At 31.5% G+C, this 20,979-nt stretch overlaps 1 protein-coding gene across 1 annotated transcript in view; it reads left to right on the top strand.

Moving 5' to 3' along the window:
• Window positions 1-1,318: 1,318 nt before the first annotated feature.
• The window catches only part of Smp_167390 (hypothetical protein), a gene marked incomplete at both ends in the record, with an annotated part of 32,525 nt that continues 12,864 nt past the window's right edge, over window positions 1,319-20,979 (top strand). Inside the window, 4 exons of the mRNA XM_018790888.1 lie at window positions 1,319-1,341; window positions 5,480-5,555; window positions 10,282-10,385; window positions 16,834-16,861. Of these exons, the coding sequence (XP_018645902.1) occupies window positions 1,319-1,341; window positions 5,480-5,555; window positions 10,282-10,385; window positions 16,834-16,861 (231 nt within the window). The remainder of the gene's footprint in view (window positions 1,342-5,479; window positions 5,556-10,281; window positions 10,386-16,833; window positions 16,862-20,979) is intronic.

The following is a 20,979-nucleotide window of genomic DNA, read 5'->3' as shown; positions in this document are numbered from 1 at the left end:
TTGAAGTTAGACATTAACAACATTGGATGCCGGCTCAGTGGTCTATCGGTTAAGTGCTCTGGCGCGAGGCTGGTAGGTCCTGGGTTCGAATCTCGCGATTGCGGGATCGTGGATGCGTACTGCTGAGAAGTCCCATAATAGGACGAAACGGCCGTCCAGTGCTTCCAGGTTTTCCATGGTGGTCTAACTTCAATTGACTCATGATTTCATTTATGAAAATACCGAAATCTCCACAAAACCCCTTCTGATCTACAATCATTGATAAATTGTCAATATTACACATTTCTTTCAGTAGAGATACCGACAAAAGGTACATAGTATTGAGTATTTGTTTCATTCTACTTTTATACTCTTCAACAGCCCGTACCTTCAAATCCTCAATGGATAAAACTTAGAATCTTCATTTCTGACAGTAAACACCTGACCATTAAAATCACTCCAATCATATTTCGGTGATGCAACTCAAAGTTCTATCAGCTCGTGATACAGAGAGATATTCATCTGATGTCATCAGCGACATCTGTTTTATTTCCTACAATTCTGAATCTACATTAATGAGGAGTTCCACACTGAGACGAAACGGATGTTCAGTGTCTTCTGTTTTCTAATATCAACTAAACTAATATTAAGCTGTAACAAATAAAACCTATAGGTCGTCAGAATTTCTACAAAACTTCTTCAACTAAACTATTTACGTGAAAAATAGAGAACAGCTGGAGTAATAAATCCAGTATAGATATACACAGAAGAACACTTTGTTAGGAGTGCTAGTTATTTATACCAAGCTCAGCTATTAGGTTCAACCACTTCTAAAATTTGTACAACTTAACAGACTATCTCTTTATTTCCTAATCAAAAAAGCTTCATATTAAAATCTGTCAATCGTTTAGTTCATCTAATTTAGTTCATTTTTAACTGGTATATGATAAAGTAGCATTGAATCTAAATTGATTTGATATAGTCAATTTCAAATCTTTTGTAATTTCATCAAGAGTGTAATCTAGTTCATAGTTGAGGTTTCTATCTTAATGGTTTGTAATTTTGTTTAAGTGAAATAGATGAACAGAATTTAAATTACTTACTTACGCCTGTTATTCCTCATGGAGGAGCAAAGGCCGCACATCAGTATTCTCCATCCAACTCTGTCCTGGGCATTTCTTTCCAGTTCTTTCCAGTTATTATTCATCCTTTTCATATCTGCTTCTATTTCCCGGCGTAATAGAATTGAAATTACTTTATGTATATAATTTACAGTTATCAACTAATATATTTATATTGGTTAAATAAATAGAAAAATCATTATTTCACAAAACGTTTAATGGTTAAGAAGTATCCATTAAAGTAATGATGATATTTATTGATCATTGATTAAAGTTATTTCCAAATTCAATATTATCGGAAAATTACACACACACAAACAACTGGATCATTGCAGTATTATTATTTTTGAAAAGTTCATTTTTTTTACCGGATTACAAAAAATATAACAATTTTTTAGAAGCAAAGATGGACAACAGTGGAATCCAGGACGCGCATTTCGTTCTATTTGAAACTCGTCAGCTGGATGTACCTACATCTGAGTGTTAATGTTCACTCCAGGACTCGAACCCAGTACCTTTCGCTTCAAACGCCTCAAATAAAGAATACCAAGTGAATTTTTTTCAGAGTTTTTGCGATAAGTTAAAATGAATGAAACAATCTAACAATCAAGTTATATATCTGAATTGAACATTTACACATTCATTTTATAGAAATATCTTAGATTCTGTACAAAAATAGCTATATAACTTAGATAAGTTCATGATTTTAAAAAATCATTTACCCATAATTTGTGAATTGCTGTTTGTTTCAAGATCTAGTGGATTTTTCGGAGTCTGATTAATCCACATGATAATAAGTTGACTTTATAGATAAAATGATTCTGACTTGTGAACATTTGGGACGCTTCAGGCAGAGATGGATGGCGGATAGCAACAGAATCCAAGGTGTGCAACGCATCCTACCTGCATCCCAGAGTTGAGGTTCATACCAGGACTTGACCTCGGTACCCTCCTTTTCAAATGCTATCGCTTTATCGACTTAGCTACCAAGTACATGTAGCCATTAGCTTGTGAAATCGTGTTAATTTTAATGGTTATTCATAGACACTGTTTCTTTGAATCTTCCCATTGATGCTTAGGATCGATCATTCTTCGTTAGCATATGTACATCTCGTGTGGATTTCCTAGATTATACCCGTAAGTCAAAAACATTTTAAGCAGAGGTGGATGTCGGTTATTAGGGAAATCCAGAACTTTTGAATAAGATGACATCGTTTGAAGTGAACAATCCCGGGTTTGAGTTGTGGAGTGAATAATAACTCTATGTTGCAGCTAACTAGTCTCAAATGAAATGAAACGCGCTTTCTGATTCCACTGCTAGCCACTAGGCCATCTATGCTTAAAATCCTTGTGACTCAGGGACAATATAGAGGCAGTCTGTACAGGATAAGCATATGTCAAAAGATACTGATCAATTACCAGCCTAAACATCAATGAGAAGATCCAAACAACTAATATATATATATATATATATATATATATATATATATATATATATATATATATATATATGAATTAAAACGAAAGACATTTATTTGTTCCGCATTCATACCCCACCTAAGCTTAACACACATAATTGCAAACAAGATCGCAATTCTTAACCTTACGATCATATGTTATTTCTAGAACTACAAAATACTTTATTACTCAAATTATCCCCAATCAACTTGAACAAATTCAGACTGAACTTATATACTTTAAACCAGAGAATCATTAATTTAATGCAGTAAGATTTATTTAATCAAAAGAGGTTTGCACAAATATAATTGCCATATTTCAAATAATAAAAACTCCAACAATAAGAAACTTGGAACAAGAGTATTGTAATTGACCAGAAGTTGTATTTTTCTTCTAATCAATTAAACATTTCTTATTTGAGCCCTACCTGTTGGATACTGAAATAATGATTTACGTAATTCATGAATTTACTTTTTTAAATAATATGTACTCAATAGTTGATTTGACAAAATAAATTACTCTTGTCATATAGTTGTGGTATTCTTAATAGCTTTTTCTAATATATAACAGCTGTAATAAACTATAAAGGAAATTTACATAAGTATAACATTTAAGTAGTCATCTTATGGAAACTTCAGTTTCCATCATTCTCATGCTTGACATTATTCATATTTCATTCATTACACTATACAACAATCTTTCTCGTTCAAACTTACATAATAGATTTTGTCAGAGAAAATTAAAAAAATCATTGGATTAGTGAATGATTTATGCTTTATCTTTATTATTACAAGAAAGAGGATAATAAACATAGATTGATATCCATCTTTGCTTATAATGCTTGTGAATTAAGGCTATATCGAGGCAATACTCACAGTATGCACATATGCCAATAAGAGACTGATCAATTGCAGTCTTAAACATCAATGGGAAGATTCAAACAAACAATACCAAGTGAATTGGATGAGAATAGTTTACGTTTGTTCTTTATATAGGAAAAGAACAATTATTGAATAAAACAATTGATTAGTTAAAAAAAGAAGGGGGAGAATTACTTTACATAATTATACGATCAAATTTGTGAACACATGTTTCCATGTTAACAAGCGACTATTTATCTTTAGGTTATACTTGCAAAAAAGAAAAAAACTTTAATTCTTATTTACATGCAATTGTATTTTGTTTCAAGAAAACAGTCATTAATTTATTCTTCCCTGTTGATTGAAAATAATTAATTAGAACTCAATATATTATGAGTAAAAAACAATATTATGGTAACTTAATATTATTTATAAGCAATGATGGATAGTGGATAGCAGTGGAATCCAAGACGCGCAACTTGTCCTATTTGGGACTCATCAGTTGGATGTACCTACGTTTCAGAGTTGATGTTCACTCTGAGACTCGTAACTAGTACCATTCGCTTCAAACGCCATCGCGTCATCCACTCAGTTACTGAGCCCTGATAGCCACCTACATGTGCAATGGGGTGAAGTTATATTCACTTGGTGTTGTTTACTTGTATCTTCTCATTGATGTTTAGGACTGGGACTGGAACCCATTACCGAGACTGATCAATCACAGTCCTAAACATCAATTGGAAGATTCAACCAAACAATACCAAGTGAATTTATTATTATTTATCTTAAATTTTTTAAGGATTAATTAGGCAGTTATCTGAAAAAAAATTATTTTATTTTTAATCATGATTATGCATTCACCACTTATAATCTGACTTTATTGTAACTGTTATTTATAGTAATGCAAAATATCCTCTTATATACATTGATAAGTATTCAAATGATTGACTAAGACTTCTCTTATTATGTAACGTTAATATGTAGCCTTTTTGAATAAAGTATATATAATAAATATTTCATATTTCATGTTTCTAAATTATTTATAACACTATTTTATATGATGATAGGAACCTTTAATTTGTATACTGAAGATATCTTTTTTATGTAAGGTTATATCAAAATTTTAGAGCATTGGTGAACCTATGGGTGACAGTTAAAAAGATTTCACTGACTGATCATTTTGTAGTTATCACTATCATGGATGTTTATTTTTTGGTACTGATGTGTCTATCTTATTCGGGCTGAATACATCAGTTACCATGTCTCAGACAATGCTTTTGTGTGACATTGGTTCGAATTCACGTGAAATATCAGTCCTCTCAAGATTGCAAGTGTGCCTAAGTGATCAGTATTAGGCCGTTTGAGACTAAAGAAGCAAAAATCTTGTGGAAAACCGTTTTCAACCTTAACAAAATAAAACTAGTTTAGTATACAAATTTCACTAAATAAAATATAATAATATCGGATGGTGGCCCTCCCTTACAAATGTATAATTTTATAACAGTGTCACAGCTTAAGAATGTGTTATTTGTTTGATTATCGACAATTCGTAATGAAAGTATTTGTTCAAGGAAAATTCGTCGGATTTACTTTAATGCCTCTTTAACAAGAATAACCACTCATTAGATCTGATTCTCATTCTTCTGAAAAAAGGTTAATACGAAACATTAACATTCTACAGGATTATGGCGACTATTGAGTGTTACTGATACTAGGAACAAACCTTAGTTAAAACATTTATTGAAAAACAGGAAGTTTTGAATACCTGTTTTGTTCTAGTATAGGATTCGGCAGCCATATTTGTGTACGACTTCACCAAAAATTGAACTCAAAGCTTTCAGGTTTATGCGTTAACACCTTACCTGTAGACCAATATTCTGGAGTTCAGTTATACAAAATCCCATATCAGTTAAAGCGTTTACAGTGAATTCCCAATTTGGGTGGGTTCTTAAGATCAATAAAGTAAGAAACTTAATTATGATAATAATTTACTTTATAAAAAATATACACATGTATTGATTATTCTTTCTTTTTGTATTCATTTTATTTATTTATCTACAGAAATATACCCAAATTACTCAAAGCATCATATGCCAAATTTTCAGTATCATATGGTGGTTATCTACACGAAAAACATGTAAGATTATCAATATTGTTTACTATTATTTACTTATTCTATAATATTGAACGATAATTATCTAGAACAACATATATAAGCGAACAATATTGTTTTCGATTAAATCCTCATTAGGTTTTACTCTAATGTCTGAATATCACCCCTTTAGTATTCCTAATTTTTAAGTGAAATACAATTTAGAATTCATGAACTGATTAGATTATACTTAATAAGATAATTTGCATCTATTACGAAGTGTAGCCTCTATTGAAATAATGATGAAGGGGTAAAAATACAATTAGGAAACTATATAGATAGATAGATAGATAGATACTTTGTATGTTATCAATAGTTTATATCAATTTCTCGCTGTGATAGCCTTAATTATAGAATGATTTTTTCCATACAAAAAGGAAGCTGGGAGGTAAAAATAATCAGAGGTTGATATATCTTTATTGTTTCATAAGCGATAGTATGATTGGCTAAAAAAACACATATATATTGTTAACTCTATAGAAATAAATAAAGAAAAATATTCGGTAGATATTCTGTAGCTTCTGCTCTTTCATCGATTTAAAGTAATTATAATATGAGAGATTCCTGATAGTTTTGGTTTTTCTTAACTGCCCGAACCGTAGATTATTACCTTAAAAGATCACAAATCAATAAATTCATTTTTATTTTATTATAGTTGTATAAAACAGTCTGTTCTTACAGTCTCAGATGGTAATCTCTTACTACAAGATCCTAGAGTACCATCAGTTCAAAATCAAGAATTTTCAATAAATCTAAGCGGATATTTAATAATTGTCAAGTTATTTCTTTTAAAAAACATCCATATTTACTCTTTCATATCTTTGTAAGCACCTGACTACATAAAAACAGTAATTAGCCATATTTCAATCAAGTAACTTATATGCTAGTAGATCCAAAATGAAATCTTTTTTTCTTCTACCACCTCATTGATGCTCAAAGATTTTCATGGCATATTTTGTTAATAATATATAGAAGATCATACACACAACATCAATCCGATTAACTTAGTTTACATTATTGATATTTCAATTGTATGTACAAGTTTAATGCTTCATTGTAATTTAATTTTGTGTATTCAATAGTTCGTCTAATCTTAACTTCCTATTTACAATGATCTATATGGAGATTTGTATTTAAAATGTGAAACTGTAAAGAGTTCACTCATAGGGAAATTTTATAATTTAATTATAAAAAATGTTTTCTTATAGTTGAAATCATGAAACAATTGAAGCTAGACCACTATGGAAAACCTGGAAGCACTGGACGGTCGTTTCGTCCCATTGTGGAACTCCTCAGCAGTGCGCATCCACGATCCCGCCTCGCGAAATTCAAGCTCAGGACCCGTCAGTCTCGCGCTGAGGAGTCCCACAATAGGACGAAACGACCGTCCAGTGCTTCCAGGTTTTCCATGGTGGTCTAGTTTCAGTTGACTCATGATTTCAACTATAAAATTACTGAAATCTTCACAAAAGCTCCTTCTGATAAAAAAATGTATTATTTTTAAATTTTTACATGAAGACTAGTTTAGAACAAATAACACTGAAAAGCTTCAATAATGAAAAAGAAAACAACAATCCTAATTAGTATTCCAGGAGCTTATCAATAAATATTGACAATGACTTTGATGTTACCGTGACTGTTCATAAAGTGCCTAAGATAATGCTAATGTGACGTAAATACTTTTAGGTCATCAATGCTAAATATAGTGAAGAATAGTATGATATATATATACAACTGTTGTACTTCAATGTCATTCAACATCATTCACTTATAATTCCACAAAGGAATCAAATCAAGTATAGTATCTTTTGGTTACCAATTTAAAGTCGGGTGATCTTCACTGAAAATTTCAGCCACATCATCTTTAAGCATCGTTAATGAGTAGCTGTTTTACTTTAAACACCTCTAAACCACACTAATTACGGCATCTCATCGAAATTTCAAAAATCTATTCAATCGATATATATCAATGCAAGTTTGTAACAACACCTCTCTCTCGCGCGCGCGCTCAGAAAAGAATTAATCTTCACAAGCTATTTAAACCAATTATTAAATAAATAATAATCCCAAAATAATTAGCCTATAACTCATCTATAATAATGACATTCAATCTAATTGCTCATTATTAACTCAAATGATGATGTTCAATAAATCAAATAAACTATAAAAACCATACAATTATACACCGTTGAGAACCATTAAGTATCTAATTTATTCATCATTCACTTCTAAATATTTCATTTAGTTTTACATGGATTTCATTATTTCAGTAATTAGATATGCATAAAATTATTTCGATAGTATAACTATTGATAATTTTCATACTTGAAATCATGAGTCAATTGAAGCTAGACCACCATGGGAAACCTGGAAGCATTGGACGGCCGTTTCGTCCTTTTATGACCCTCCTCAGCAGTGCGCATGCACGACCCCGCCTCCCGAGATTCGAACGCAAGACCTATCAGTTTCGCACCAGAGCACTTAACCGATAGACCATTGAGCCGGCATCCAACGGTATTAATGTCTAACTTCAACCAATCCACGAAATTTGAGTAACCTGTAGGTACTGCGTTCGAATCTCGTGAGGCGGAATCGTGGATGCGCACTGCTGAGGAGTCCCATAATAGGACGAAACGGCCGTTCAGTGCTTCCAGGTTTTCCATGGTGGTCTAGCTTCAAATGACTCATGAATTCAACTATGAAAATGTTTTAATTTAATGTGTAATTTGAATACAGGATCAATTGTTACAAATATAATGCCCCTAATTCATGTGATATTCTAGTCTTATAGTTTAATTTAATTGGCTTAACCTTTTTACAAACAGGGAATAGACTTAATTTAAATGTCCTCATATTTAATCTCTAAGATCAACTGGAAAATATTTGCTTTCATGATGATAAATGTTTAAATTCGCTATTAAAAAATAAAAAAACATCTGACAGTAGAATTAAATATACTGGTAATGAAATGATATTTAAACAAATATCGATATATCTTTCATATTTCAGTGAGTAGAAAATGAAATTTCCGATATTTCGTAACTTAGTATAGTCTACTTCATCAGAGACTTTAAAATATTCTGTATTTATCCTACTCATGGTTCTATGAAACTATTCTAGTAGATTATAATCTATCATTAAAAGTACTTAACTATCAGCGTATATTATTCCAGTTATGGATCGAAGAAACACAGTGTCATGTATTGTATTATAATACCTTAACATCTCAGTTAATAGATAGTTTGGAAATTATTCAAAATATATTAAACTATTTGTAGGTTGAAGCGTTTTTTTGAATACTGATTTCTATTAGTTCATAGATCATTATAAAGTTAACTCTTTAAATAACTCAACATTATTCTATATACTAAAAGACTAATATTTGAACGAAGAATATTCTTTTCGATAAATTCTCTTCATGTTCTACAATTATATATCCAAGTTAATAATCCGAAAAAAATGGCCAGGTTAAAGGCAAAGTACATCGTTTAAAGCATGTGAATTAAGGATTGTCAAACCAAATAGAAGAAAATTGGTAATGTTGATATGACTCATATAGAAAGTGAACTTGAATCTGTCTTTATGTTAAATGAACATTTAAGATCCATGATCCAAGTAAATATAGGTCAGATAGGGTGAGAGATACATGATAGTGCAATTACAATTCGATCAAATGTTTAATGGAAGACTATATTATGTGAAAAATTAGTAAGACGTAATAAGGAAGAATGAATGCGAAGTGAATTAATTATGTATAGAGGAGATTAATGATGTTTAACCAATAATATTAATAATAGTAATAATAATGATATTACTAAGATCTGTAAACAAAGATATAAAAGACAATCACATTTGACTACGAAAGGTCGTACGAAAGCTAAGATTACTATTGATTAATTGGCCTTTCGGTTGTTCAGGGGAAGAAAAGGGGTTGGAGATATTTCTTCTGTAAGCCTAGCTCCATTTTCTTCATCCGGATGGCTACTGCTTTAGCCATTTGAAGGAATTTAAGCCTGACAAACTTTGGCAAAAAGTTACTGATCCCTTTAATCTGGACATTTATTCGGATTATTAATTTGGATATATAATTGTAGAACCTGAAATTACTTTATCGAAAAGAATATTCTTCGTTCAAATGTTAGTCTTTCAATATGATAAGGATCTTTAAACAATGTCTTATTGATAAATATTTGAACAATATTTGAGCAAATAGTTGTTTTCAATAACTTCATCATCAGGCTTTACAGTTATAAGTCCATAATTATTATGATATTTTACAATGGCCAAAATGAGGCATGTATTTAATGAATTTGACAATGTCATTTTTTTTATATTACTATTATACTGATTGTGACTGGACACTTTATTGCAAATCATTTTGGACCTTTATTAAATGACCTTTCTAATTGACAAATAACACCATTTTGAAGTATGTATGTCGTAACAGATGCAAACGTTCACCATTTTTAACATTGTCAAATTAATTAATACATACCTCATTCTGGCCTTTGTAAAATATCACAATAATTATAGACTTATAACTGTAGAGCCTGATGATGAAGTTATTGACAACAATTGTTCGCTCAAATATTGTTCATTTTTGAATTATCTATGGGGATCTTTAAACTGCATTATTATTTTCATAATAATTTAACCTGTATAACTAAATGAATTGTAATAATGAATACTTTCTTTTTTTTATTATTTTCAGGTAACTGAAACTGAACTTGTTTATAATAATCTTTCACCAAATTATACTACACGTCTTAATTTAGAATATTGTTTTGAAGAGAAACAAATTATAACAACAGAAATGTAAGTTTCCTTTTGTATATTTTCATTTGTCATAGTTGGAGTTATTCTTGAGATATTCTTGATTGAATTTTTAGTCAGTTGGTAATTGAATCAATAAAATTATTTTATATAGATGATATCATGAGCCAATTGAAGCTAGGCCACCATGGAAAACCTGGAAGAGCTGGACGGCCGTTTCGTCCTATTATGGGACTCCTCAGCAGTGCGCATCCATGATCCTGCCTGGGCTCGAATCTCGTGAGGCGGGTTCGTAGATGCACACTGCTGAGAAGTCCCACAATAGGACGAAACGGCCGTCCAGTACTTCCAGGTTTTCCATGATGGTGTAGCTTTAATTCACTCACGATTTCATCTATATAAACTTACTAAAATCTCCGCAAAACCCCCTTCTGACAATAAAATTATTGTTTAATTTTTTTAGAAATGGAACTAAATTTATACCTTTTTCAACAAGTTAGTAACTATCTGGACACAATAGTTAATTGAATAAAAAGTGTTTTTAAGTGTTTGAAGTGGGAGATTCTGATTACGAGTTTAAATGAGAATATTAACAGTTGAATAAATGTATATTCGGTTGATAAGTTTCATGATAAGATGAAATGTACTTTCTAGAAATTATTGCTAACCATAATTTATTGTTTTTACTTATTCGTCATTGAATTTCATATCAATTTTCTGTCATGTATGATCATAAGTCTGTAAATGAGAATACAATTAAACAATAAATATTCTTATAAGCAAAGATGGTTAGTGGCTAGTAGTGGAATCCAGGACGCGCGTTTCGTTCGATTTGGGACTCGTCAGCTGGATGTACCTGTATCTCAGAGTTGATATTCACTGTTCACTCGAACGCAGTACCATTCACTTCAAACGCCATCACGTTATCGACTCAGCTGCCGAGTCCATCTTTGCTTATAATGCTTGTGAATTAATGCTATATTGAGGCAATACGCACAGTATGCACATATGCCAATTAGAGACTGACCAGCTGCAGTCCTAAACATCAATGGGAAGATTCAAACAAACAATACTAAGTGAATAAATATTCTTATTTATTTATGCATTATACATCCTTATAATATACAAATTAATTTAATACATGTACAAACTATTTCGTAATTGCTTTTAAAATCCATCAAATCTAAATAAAAATGATCTATAACTGAATGGTTTGTTAAAGATACAACATTATTAAACATATGTTGTCATCATTGCAGAGGACCATATAACTTGATATTACTAAACATCCTCGTGTTGTATGTGATATATTATGATTAAAAGGTTAATAAGTATCTCAATGCATTACGAATTATTTAAAAACGAGATCATTAGACGTCAACTCATTGACATGAAAATATATTTCCAGTCTCAGTGCCTGACGATCAAATTTATATAGACGCCAGTAGAAGGAGTTTGAAATTGACAACTGAATAAGTATAAAGTGTGTTCATGTTTGTTATTAGTACTTCAGTTGACCATTGCACATAAACTTATCTAAAGAGACAAGCTATCGGTACATATTTGAGTATTGTGAGTAATGATACTAACAAAGAATATTCAACTAAGATTCTATGCTACAGTTAATAATACTATATTGTTTACAAAGAGAATAGTTCAAAATGATAATTTCAAATCATCTGAGATCTATCAGTTGACAAGAATTTACCTTAAACTATTTAATTATTCTATCACTATTGAGTAAGTAAAACAAAACACTTTGATTAGCCTTTTTTATTAATATAATATCAATGATCAACTTAAATATTGTGGTGGTGCTACTTATGTCTATATAAGTAGTATATGACGCTAGTTTAGTAATAGAATGTCTGGCAGCAGGAGGTCGTGAAGATCGTGCAGAAAAGAACGGGAACAGAAAGTAATTGGTATAAAAAGGAGAGATAATGAAGTCTGAGACGATTGACTGATATTTGCAAGAGGAACAGTCACGTTTGGGACAATCGATTAACATTTTACAAATTAAATATTATTATGTGACACTACTACATCATTAAAAAATATTTTATTATAATTGGAAATCAGATAGAACATATAATTCCTTCCATTATTTAGAAGAGAGAACAAGAACAAAGATTTGAGGAGACCAACGTCAATTCACCTTATTTTATTAGTCATCAGTTCTTATCAAACTAAAAGTTTGGAAAATATATATGTATTGGTGTATAAATGTGACGAAAGACCAATGGAAAAGAAATACTTATTCCTTCCGTCTCTCTTTTGATCAACGTATTTCTATCACATATATACATAGACAATGTGAATCAGTAAAGATGCCTTTTCGGTTTTTTCAAAGTTTTGTCCCGTAAAACTTTGTGATTATGCCTTAAATATTCTTCAACAGATTGCAATATACATGAATATATTGTTCCACTAAACCATTTCGTAGACTTTTGAGAGAGTCTATACATTGAGATAGTAGGAAACGTCTATTCAACCATTTAACTCCCAATAATAAATGTAGAAAGGAAACTTTTCTAAAGTTGTATAGATAATTTCCCTTGTCAAAGCTTCAATAGCTTTGAAATAAGCCAAAACCTCTTACATTAAAAATTCATAAATCAAGTAAATGTTTATCCTAAAGTCTAAATATCGATTTAGGAAAAGTCTCTTCATCATAGCTATTTGCATTTTCATTGACTAATTAATATTCAACAAATCAAGGTCACTTGCAACGTCTCTCAAAGTCGGTAGTAAATTTAATTCTAACTGATACCTTTCTTATGTGGTAGCTTATTCATTGAGAAAAGATTCAATTAATTGATAATTATTATTATATTTCTGAACAAGATTCGAACACAAGTTGTAGAACACTTTTAAAACAACGGAAAATATTCACTTTCAGATTATCACTAGCTATTACACTTTAAATCATCAACATTGCAACAGTTAAATTGAATGCAAACAAAATTCAGTGAATAGAATGAGAAAATATTAACAGTAAAACCAGTAATATTTGTTAGTAATGTCTGTATCAATACGTTTATGCTTCTATTTACCTGATTATTTGTTTTTAAAATACTATATGATCAGGTTTGTTAGATGATTAGAGATAACCAACAGGAAACCTTGTTCGATATAGGTTTTAAGCTGATTAATACGCGTCAGCATAGTGTGTCTACAATATCCTAAGAATATCTGCTCTTTGTATGATATCGATTTAATTAGACCAGTAGTTTGTTTACATCTTCATAGATAAGGTTTAATAAGCTATTATAAAAAACACAAAACTGAGTTTCATCACTTCCCAGTGATCAACCAATCATTTTTCGTCAATATATAATACTAAGGGTTTATTGACAACTAACAAACACGCTGTCTAACATTTCCCTAAGCATCGTTTTTAGTATTCAATGATCATCAGTTACGTTTCTTTCATAGATTTGACAAAAAAATAATAAATAATAATAACTTCCTAGTACATCATATTTATCATTACTGATTTGCATATACAATGGAAGAACAAAGATTTATAACATACCAGTGACTGTTTGTGTTTATTCAAAAAACAACAAAACTTATTACTATGCATTCCTTTGAGAGAATACTTCCATACAGAATAGTTAACTTGATTGATTTGTAAAATTAGAATTTATGCCATTTACTTCATCAATTAATTGTATGTTGTAAACATTATTATAGGCTTATAGACAAAGTTGACGACACAGAGAAATATTTCAATAATATAGATTAATTGACAGATTTCAAATGTTTACGCCCATCATTAAAAAAAAAGTTTCCCTTGTAATTTAATCAGCTAGTAACTTAGTGAGTAGTTATAGGATTTGGTTCATTATCAACAATATCAAAATGTTATATGTAGTAAACTGTTTAAAAAGGTTGATAAACATATTGAGTGATTTCGATTTGTGAGCAAAAGCTAAAATTAAATATTGAAACAGCAAATATGTATAAGTTGCTTTTATTATAGATAAGGATATGATTAGCAGAACTTACAAAAGTTGTAGTATATCGAGACAAGTGCTTTACAGAAGTCTAAATCTAATATTGTCTTCATAATTTGGTGGATTGATTTGCGATTATTAAAACAAGAAAAAAATGTATCTATCGATAGATGTTATACGATAAAAAGAAGTAGTCAAGTAATGGTTCCACACGAGAGACAGAACTATTACCTCAAGCCTACTAATGATTTCGGATCAAAGATAAAACTAATAGTCAAGAATATAGGTTGTTAATCAATAACACAGAATACATACATGCAATATTTTAATTATGAAAATAAACGTGATTAATCGTTACGGGAGATTAGATGGAAACACTACCCAATTAATTAAAATCTTCCCTATTATATTAGCCAACTAACTGACTCATATTACACTACCCCATAGTTACGTTGTTTGAAATCAGTTTATCAATGTTCCAGCAATAATCCATGTTATATGGGAAACTAATTACTTAAGCAACGACATTATTATAAAATTCATCGGATTTTGAAAGTTTTTCTACAATGTTCTAACTATTTTGGTATTCTAGGTTGCCTTCTGAATAAATGTCCCTTAAAAATCCTAAACTTAAAATGGAAGTTATTTGATGCTTCAGAGTTTTCAGCGCTTATTGACTGGATTCTGCTCTGTGATATCACTAAAAATCAAAATGAATAGCATGTACTGGTTATCATGGCAAGACCATGATTTACGTACGAACCAATCAGATTTAGGATAACTGGTCTTAAATTTGGATGGAAAATTCATTCATCCATATGTTTAAATAGCATTTTGGTATTATAGCTGATGTCAATTCGTGATAAAAAAAACAACCTTGAATCTAACTCCTAACCCTAATGTTCAGCTGTAAATCTTAATCCTGATTCCTTACACTAATTTGTAGCCCTCATTTAACTCCTGTAAGTAGGTGGAATTCTCAAGGTCAATGCAGAATTGCTTAAAAGTCGTCTATAAATGATAGTCTCACCGAAATTATTCCCATTAATATACATGAAAATTTTTCTCTGTAAAATAATACATTTATTTTAGAATTTAAGTTGACAATGAATAAAAACAGACTATGACACTAAAAACTATAGAGTCCCAAATTGCTCTATCGTTGTTAGCAATAGTATCAAAGTAAATGTCGGTGACTATAACGAACACCATAACACTTTCATTTTACTAATATATGACAAAGACAACTTAAGAGAAAATTATCAGCTTATTGTCAGTTTTGGGTTGTGAAGATTGTTGAATTTCAATAAAATCACCAACTGATCAAATTTAGACAACCATCAAAAATTCTAATGCAATGTATGGCCGTTTCGTCCCAGTACGTGACTCCTGAACGGCATGCGTCCACACTCTCTGAAAAGAAAATCAAACCCTGGAGGTTCCATCTCGCTCGCGAACGCCTAACCTCTAGATCATACCGTCAATTGTTGTGAGCACACTAGCAGTTGACTTTGAAAGTAAACTTACAGAGTCCTAGTGAGGAGCTGTGACCTAAAGATTTCAACCGTGTCGAGTGTGAGGAAAGTACTGACTGTAAACAATAGGAGATGGTCGCCCATTATCTTAGACAAATTGAAGTTAGATTTATACATCATTTTATCACGACTCATTGGTCTGGAGATTAGGCAAGACCAAACTACCTGGGTTCGATTTTCAGGTACGGAATTGTGGATCAACACTACTGAGAAGTCCTACACCTGGATAGAACGACCGCTCAGTAATTCCTGGTTTCCGGTGTTTGTTTAACTTAGATCTATTAGTTTATGATAAAAAGATAATGACTGAAGTAAAATTAAAACTAATAACCCATTTATCCAACAGTATGTAAACAAAATTCCGCCTGTTTTTTTTCAAAAACAATAACCATTACTTGTTATTCATTATCTCTTTATTTGAAAAGCACAAAATTTCCTGACTTTAAACAATTTAACAGAGTTTCTATTGATCATTGAATTTTTTGTAGTTTACGGGTTCTATTACTTCAGTGCATTTAATTCGAACTATATTATAGTCAATTGTGAGAAAGAATTTATCAGCACATAACTGACTTACCTGAAAATTCAGCCATAACAATGATCACAAGACATGTGGGGAATAAATTGAAAATATATATCTGTGGACATAAATGGAGGCTGCCTTAAATGATTTTGTTAGTAATGTAAACAATAATAAAATTCTTGCAGTTAAAGAAATGAAAGAATACTACTATTCACTTGGTTATTTGATATTAAACTGTAGGAAGCCTTGAACATTCAATGCATTTTAGTTGGTAGTTATCACTTAGGTGTATCTACAATCTTTTAGTAACTGATACTTTCTGCGGAACAAGGATATGAAACACATGATGAGATAATCGAAAATATAATTAATCAGATATCTCCGGCTTATCTCTTGTAGATAATGACTAGGAAATTTTATTTTATCTAATATATATTTCTTCATTATATATCTCTTTTTTTCTATTTTAGATTTGAATGTGAACGTGAAGATCGAGAGGTAAGATTGTCGACATCATTTTTCAGTTGTTATTGGTTGATTGATGTTTTATGTGTGCAAACAATTATCTTCAACGAGTAATCTTGTTGAATACAAATAATTTTATATTGTTGAGATTATTAGTCAATTGAAGCTAGACCATCATGGAAAACCTGGAAGCACTGTACGACCGTCCCGACCTATTGTGGGACTCCTCAGAAGTAGGCATCCACGATCCCGCCTCGAGAGATTCGAACCCGGGACCTATCAGTCTCGCGCCAGAGCACCAAACCGATAGACTAATGAGCCGGCATTCGACGGTGTTAATGTCTAACTTCAACCAATCCACGAAATCGAGCAACCATTCAACCAGTGCTTCCAGGTTTTCCATGGTGGTCTAGCTTCAAATGACTCATGATCTCAACTATATAAAATTACTAAAATCTCCACAAAATCCCCTTTTGAGAATACAAATAAGTTGTTTCTTACTGAAATATTCTGCTAGTATCAGCCAACAAATTTTGAACAATAAGGTAAATTTTAATTAGAGAAAATGAAACCTATTTGTGAATAATGTTAATAACGTTGTTTACGAATTGCAAAAGTGATGTGTACTGTACTATGTACTTTACTGTAACTGTGAAATCAAGAAAAGTCTGTTTGTTTGTTTGTTTGTAAAATTTCAATTTGACCTCTAGGAATGTATATGTCAGTTCTATAGTTTATATCATTGACTGACCTTAGTTACACAACTACTAAAAACAAGAAGATTAGTCATAACTCAAATAGCACAGTGGTAATGTCCATGACTGAGAAGCTGTTTAACACTGGATCATATCATTCAGAGAGCATTGTTCCAGCCAAGATTACAAGTACACCTTGCTAATGAGAGCCGAATAACATGAAGCCCTAAATCTAAAGCTTTTTGTTAAATATCATCTAACAAACAATGAAGCACCAAACAACTGTTTCTTTCGAAATCGGTATGCATATACGACTCCACCGGAGATCGAAACTAGAATCTTCAAGTCTCACAGGCAGTGTTAAATGTTTAGACAACGAAGTCAGTATCCAATGTTTTAAGTCTCTGTATATTTTAACATCATTGGTGGACACCTAATGTACACCCGACATGACTGAAATCTAAAGATTATAGCTTGTTACTAGTAATGTGTAAATATCAGTTTTCAAGACATTCTACATGATAGATTTTAAGCTTTCTGTCTTCCAATGACCTATTAAATATCCACATATAATCAAATTTCTTATTAACATCACGTAATTATGCAGTGGAAATTTGTTATTAATTATTTATTGTGAATTAATGAATTAATTAGACTAGCAAATGTAATAGATAAAACTAAATAGGTAACTTTTGGTTAAAACCAATAACTGGATAGTATTATTTGAGAAAGTTGGATAGTGACCACTAGCTGAATCTAATAATACTAAATACTTGTTACTAAATGGTAATATTAAGTCTAGTAGTTCAATATTCAAATACGCCACGAAAAACTAGAGGACAACAACAGAAAAATAAGAACCTTCAAAATAGAACAGTAGTATGTTAAGTGTAAAGAAATTTCGTCTGAGAAATAAGTAAATTTATAACAAATAACAATTATTTGTGACAGTTATTACGAACTAACCTATGTTAGAAATCCTCCAAACTTCAGAAGGCACCGGACAGCTATTGCTTACTAGCATAGGATATCTCAACAGTATGCATCTACAACCCCACTAAAGGTTACCAAACCCAAGGCCTCCAGTCTTGCAAGTGGAGGCCCAGCCTCTAGTCCACTGACCTGGATCCAATGATGCATATGTCTAACTTCAACTACTTCACGATATTGTGCAATAATCTTTCATTTTCTTTGATACGAAACTGCTTGATTGAAGTTAAACACATACACAGTCAAATTTCGGCTTAGTGGTCAGGAGTTTGAATAATCATTGAGTGACATATAGGTCTTGGATCTGATCCCCTTCAGTACCCATTAAAATCGGCTGCTGTGTCCAATAATAGGACGAAACAATTTTGAATAAATTTCTAGTTATAAATGGATATCAAACTTGGATCAGTTAGTGATATCAATAACATTCAGTAATTCCCAAAATTCTCTGTACCGATAATAATTGTATGTTTTTTAAGGAAATTAGTAAATCACTGTTATTTGTCTGGTTGAAATACCCTCTATCCGACTGTCATACACATGTCATTTATTTTAAGTAGTATTGTTCAGTTGATTGTCATCACTCCTTTTTTCACTTGCATTTCTTCTCTCTCTTTTTCCGTCACCACAAATCATTGACACTATACTAAAATCTAAGATTTCTATTGAAATGCTCTATGATTGGCAGTCTTAATCTCTTGAGAAAAATATCTTAACCATAAGATTCAATCACATTCATTTGTTTCATTGTGTTCTCTATCATTTTCTATCCATAGATTGCGAGTAGTTCCCTATTCAATTTTAGTATTTTATTTTAGATGCTCCCTCAACACATCTATTTCACGTTAATTATTTATGCTAATTTTTGTTTAGTATAATTAGCTAATTAGGAAATATCATAGTTATTTTTCTATAACTGTAAGAATATGATAAGCATTTATAGAAAATTACAATAATTTGTAAAAGATGGACTATTGAGAGCTCTTTTTTCATTGAGATAAGTATTATTCATGTACATATGTAGTGAACGAGAACTCAGATGGGGAATTTCGATGTATTGTTTAATGCATAATGACACAGTGACTTACTAAAATGTGAAAATTATACATTAAATACATTCACAATTGATTGATCACTGGGTGGTGATCAATGTTATGCGTGTCAAATCCGTCTTAGTGCATCATTTACATGATTTACAGATCTTCCTTCAATCGTCCTGTACACACTTCCTCATTCTTCCAATCTAGGTGTTATTCCAATTCCTCTCTGTTTCCTTTTCTTTTCTCTACATTTCAATCTTCTACTTTCAGGCATTTCATTCCCATTTGTATCTACATACTATTTATATCTGTCAGCATAAGTAACATATACCACATATATATCTACGTTTGAATGTTTTCATGTGTCTAAAACCTGGTCTGAAACAAAAAAAAACAATAATGTATCAATGACTCAGTGGCTCACTCACTTTCTCACTTATTTACTTAGGCTTATTACCCCTAATAGAGCATAGGCCACTGAATAAGGATTTCCAACTTACTCTGTCCTGAGGTTCCCTCTTCAGTTCTTTCGAAGTACTATTCATTATGTTGATATCTGCTTCCGATTCCTGGAGCGTTGTGTTCTTTGGTTCCTTCTCTTTTCCTTTTGACTTGAGGATTCCAAGTTCTCGCTTGCTTTGTGATACAGTTTGATGCTTTCTGCAATATGTGTTCAACCCACCTCCAACGTCTTTTACCCTGGTTTGTTTCCGTCCCACTTATTCGATATAGCTAAGACAAAAGATTAGTTTTTTGAATTTATCGATGATGATTTTTTCTAATTAAATAAACTGAATATGCTTCAACAGCTTATCATATATTTAATTCCGTGTAAAAATGCACTGAAGTAAAAATGAATCTAATAACATAACTTTTCTCACTGAAATTGTTCACATCCATATTTCATTATGTTAAAAAAAGACTTATCATATAGAAAATTGAGAAACTCATACTGTCATACCGATTGCAGTAGAGAAAGTGAAACAAAGTTAAGAGAAAAATAGGCTTATTCAAATGACGTAATTGTACACATTTGCATTAGATTGATATCATGAATGGATCGATGTTAGACCACCATTGAAAACCTGGAGGGCCTGGATGGCCGTTTTGTTCCAGTACGGAACTCCTCGATAGTGCACATCCACGATCCTGCAAGCGGGATTCGAACTTAGAACCTTCAGTCCCGCAAGCGAGCGCTTAAACTCAAAACCACTGAGCCGGCATCCAACGGTGTTAATGTCTAACTCCAACTAATCCCAAATATTGAGCGACCGTCCACCATTGTCTTCAGTGAGTAACTGCCTCACAACAGACACGGTTGAACTTCAGTAGCCACGGCTTCTCATTAGAGCTTTAGGAAATCTATCTCGAAGCGAGTCACTAGTGAGCACATGACAATTACCAGTATGGGGTTGGAGAGATTGTC

Source organism: Schistosoma mansoni, assembly GCF_000237925.1.
Source record: "Schistosoma mansoni, WGS project CABG00000000 data, supercontig 0013, strain Puerto Rico, whole genome shotgun sequence".
Classification (NCBI taxonomy): Eukaryota; Metazoa; Platyhelminthes; class Trematoda; order Strigeidida; family Schistosomatidae; genus Schistosoma; species Schistosoma mansoni.
Note: the sequence above shows the minus strand (reverse complement) of the source record. Positions and strands in the feature narration are given on the sequence as shown.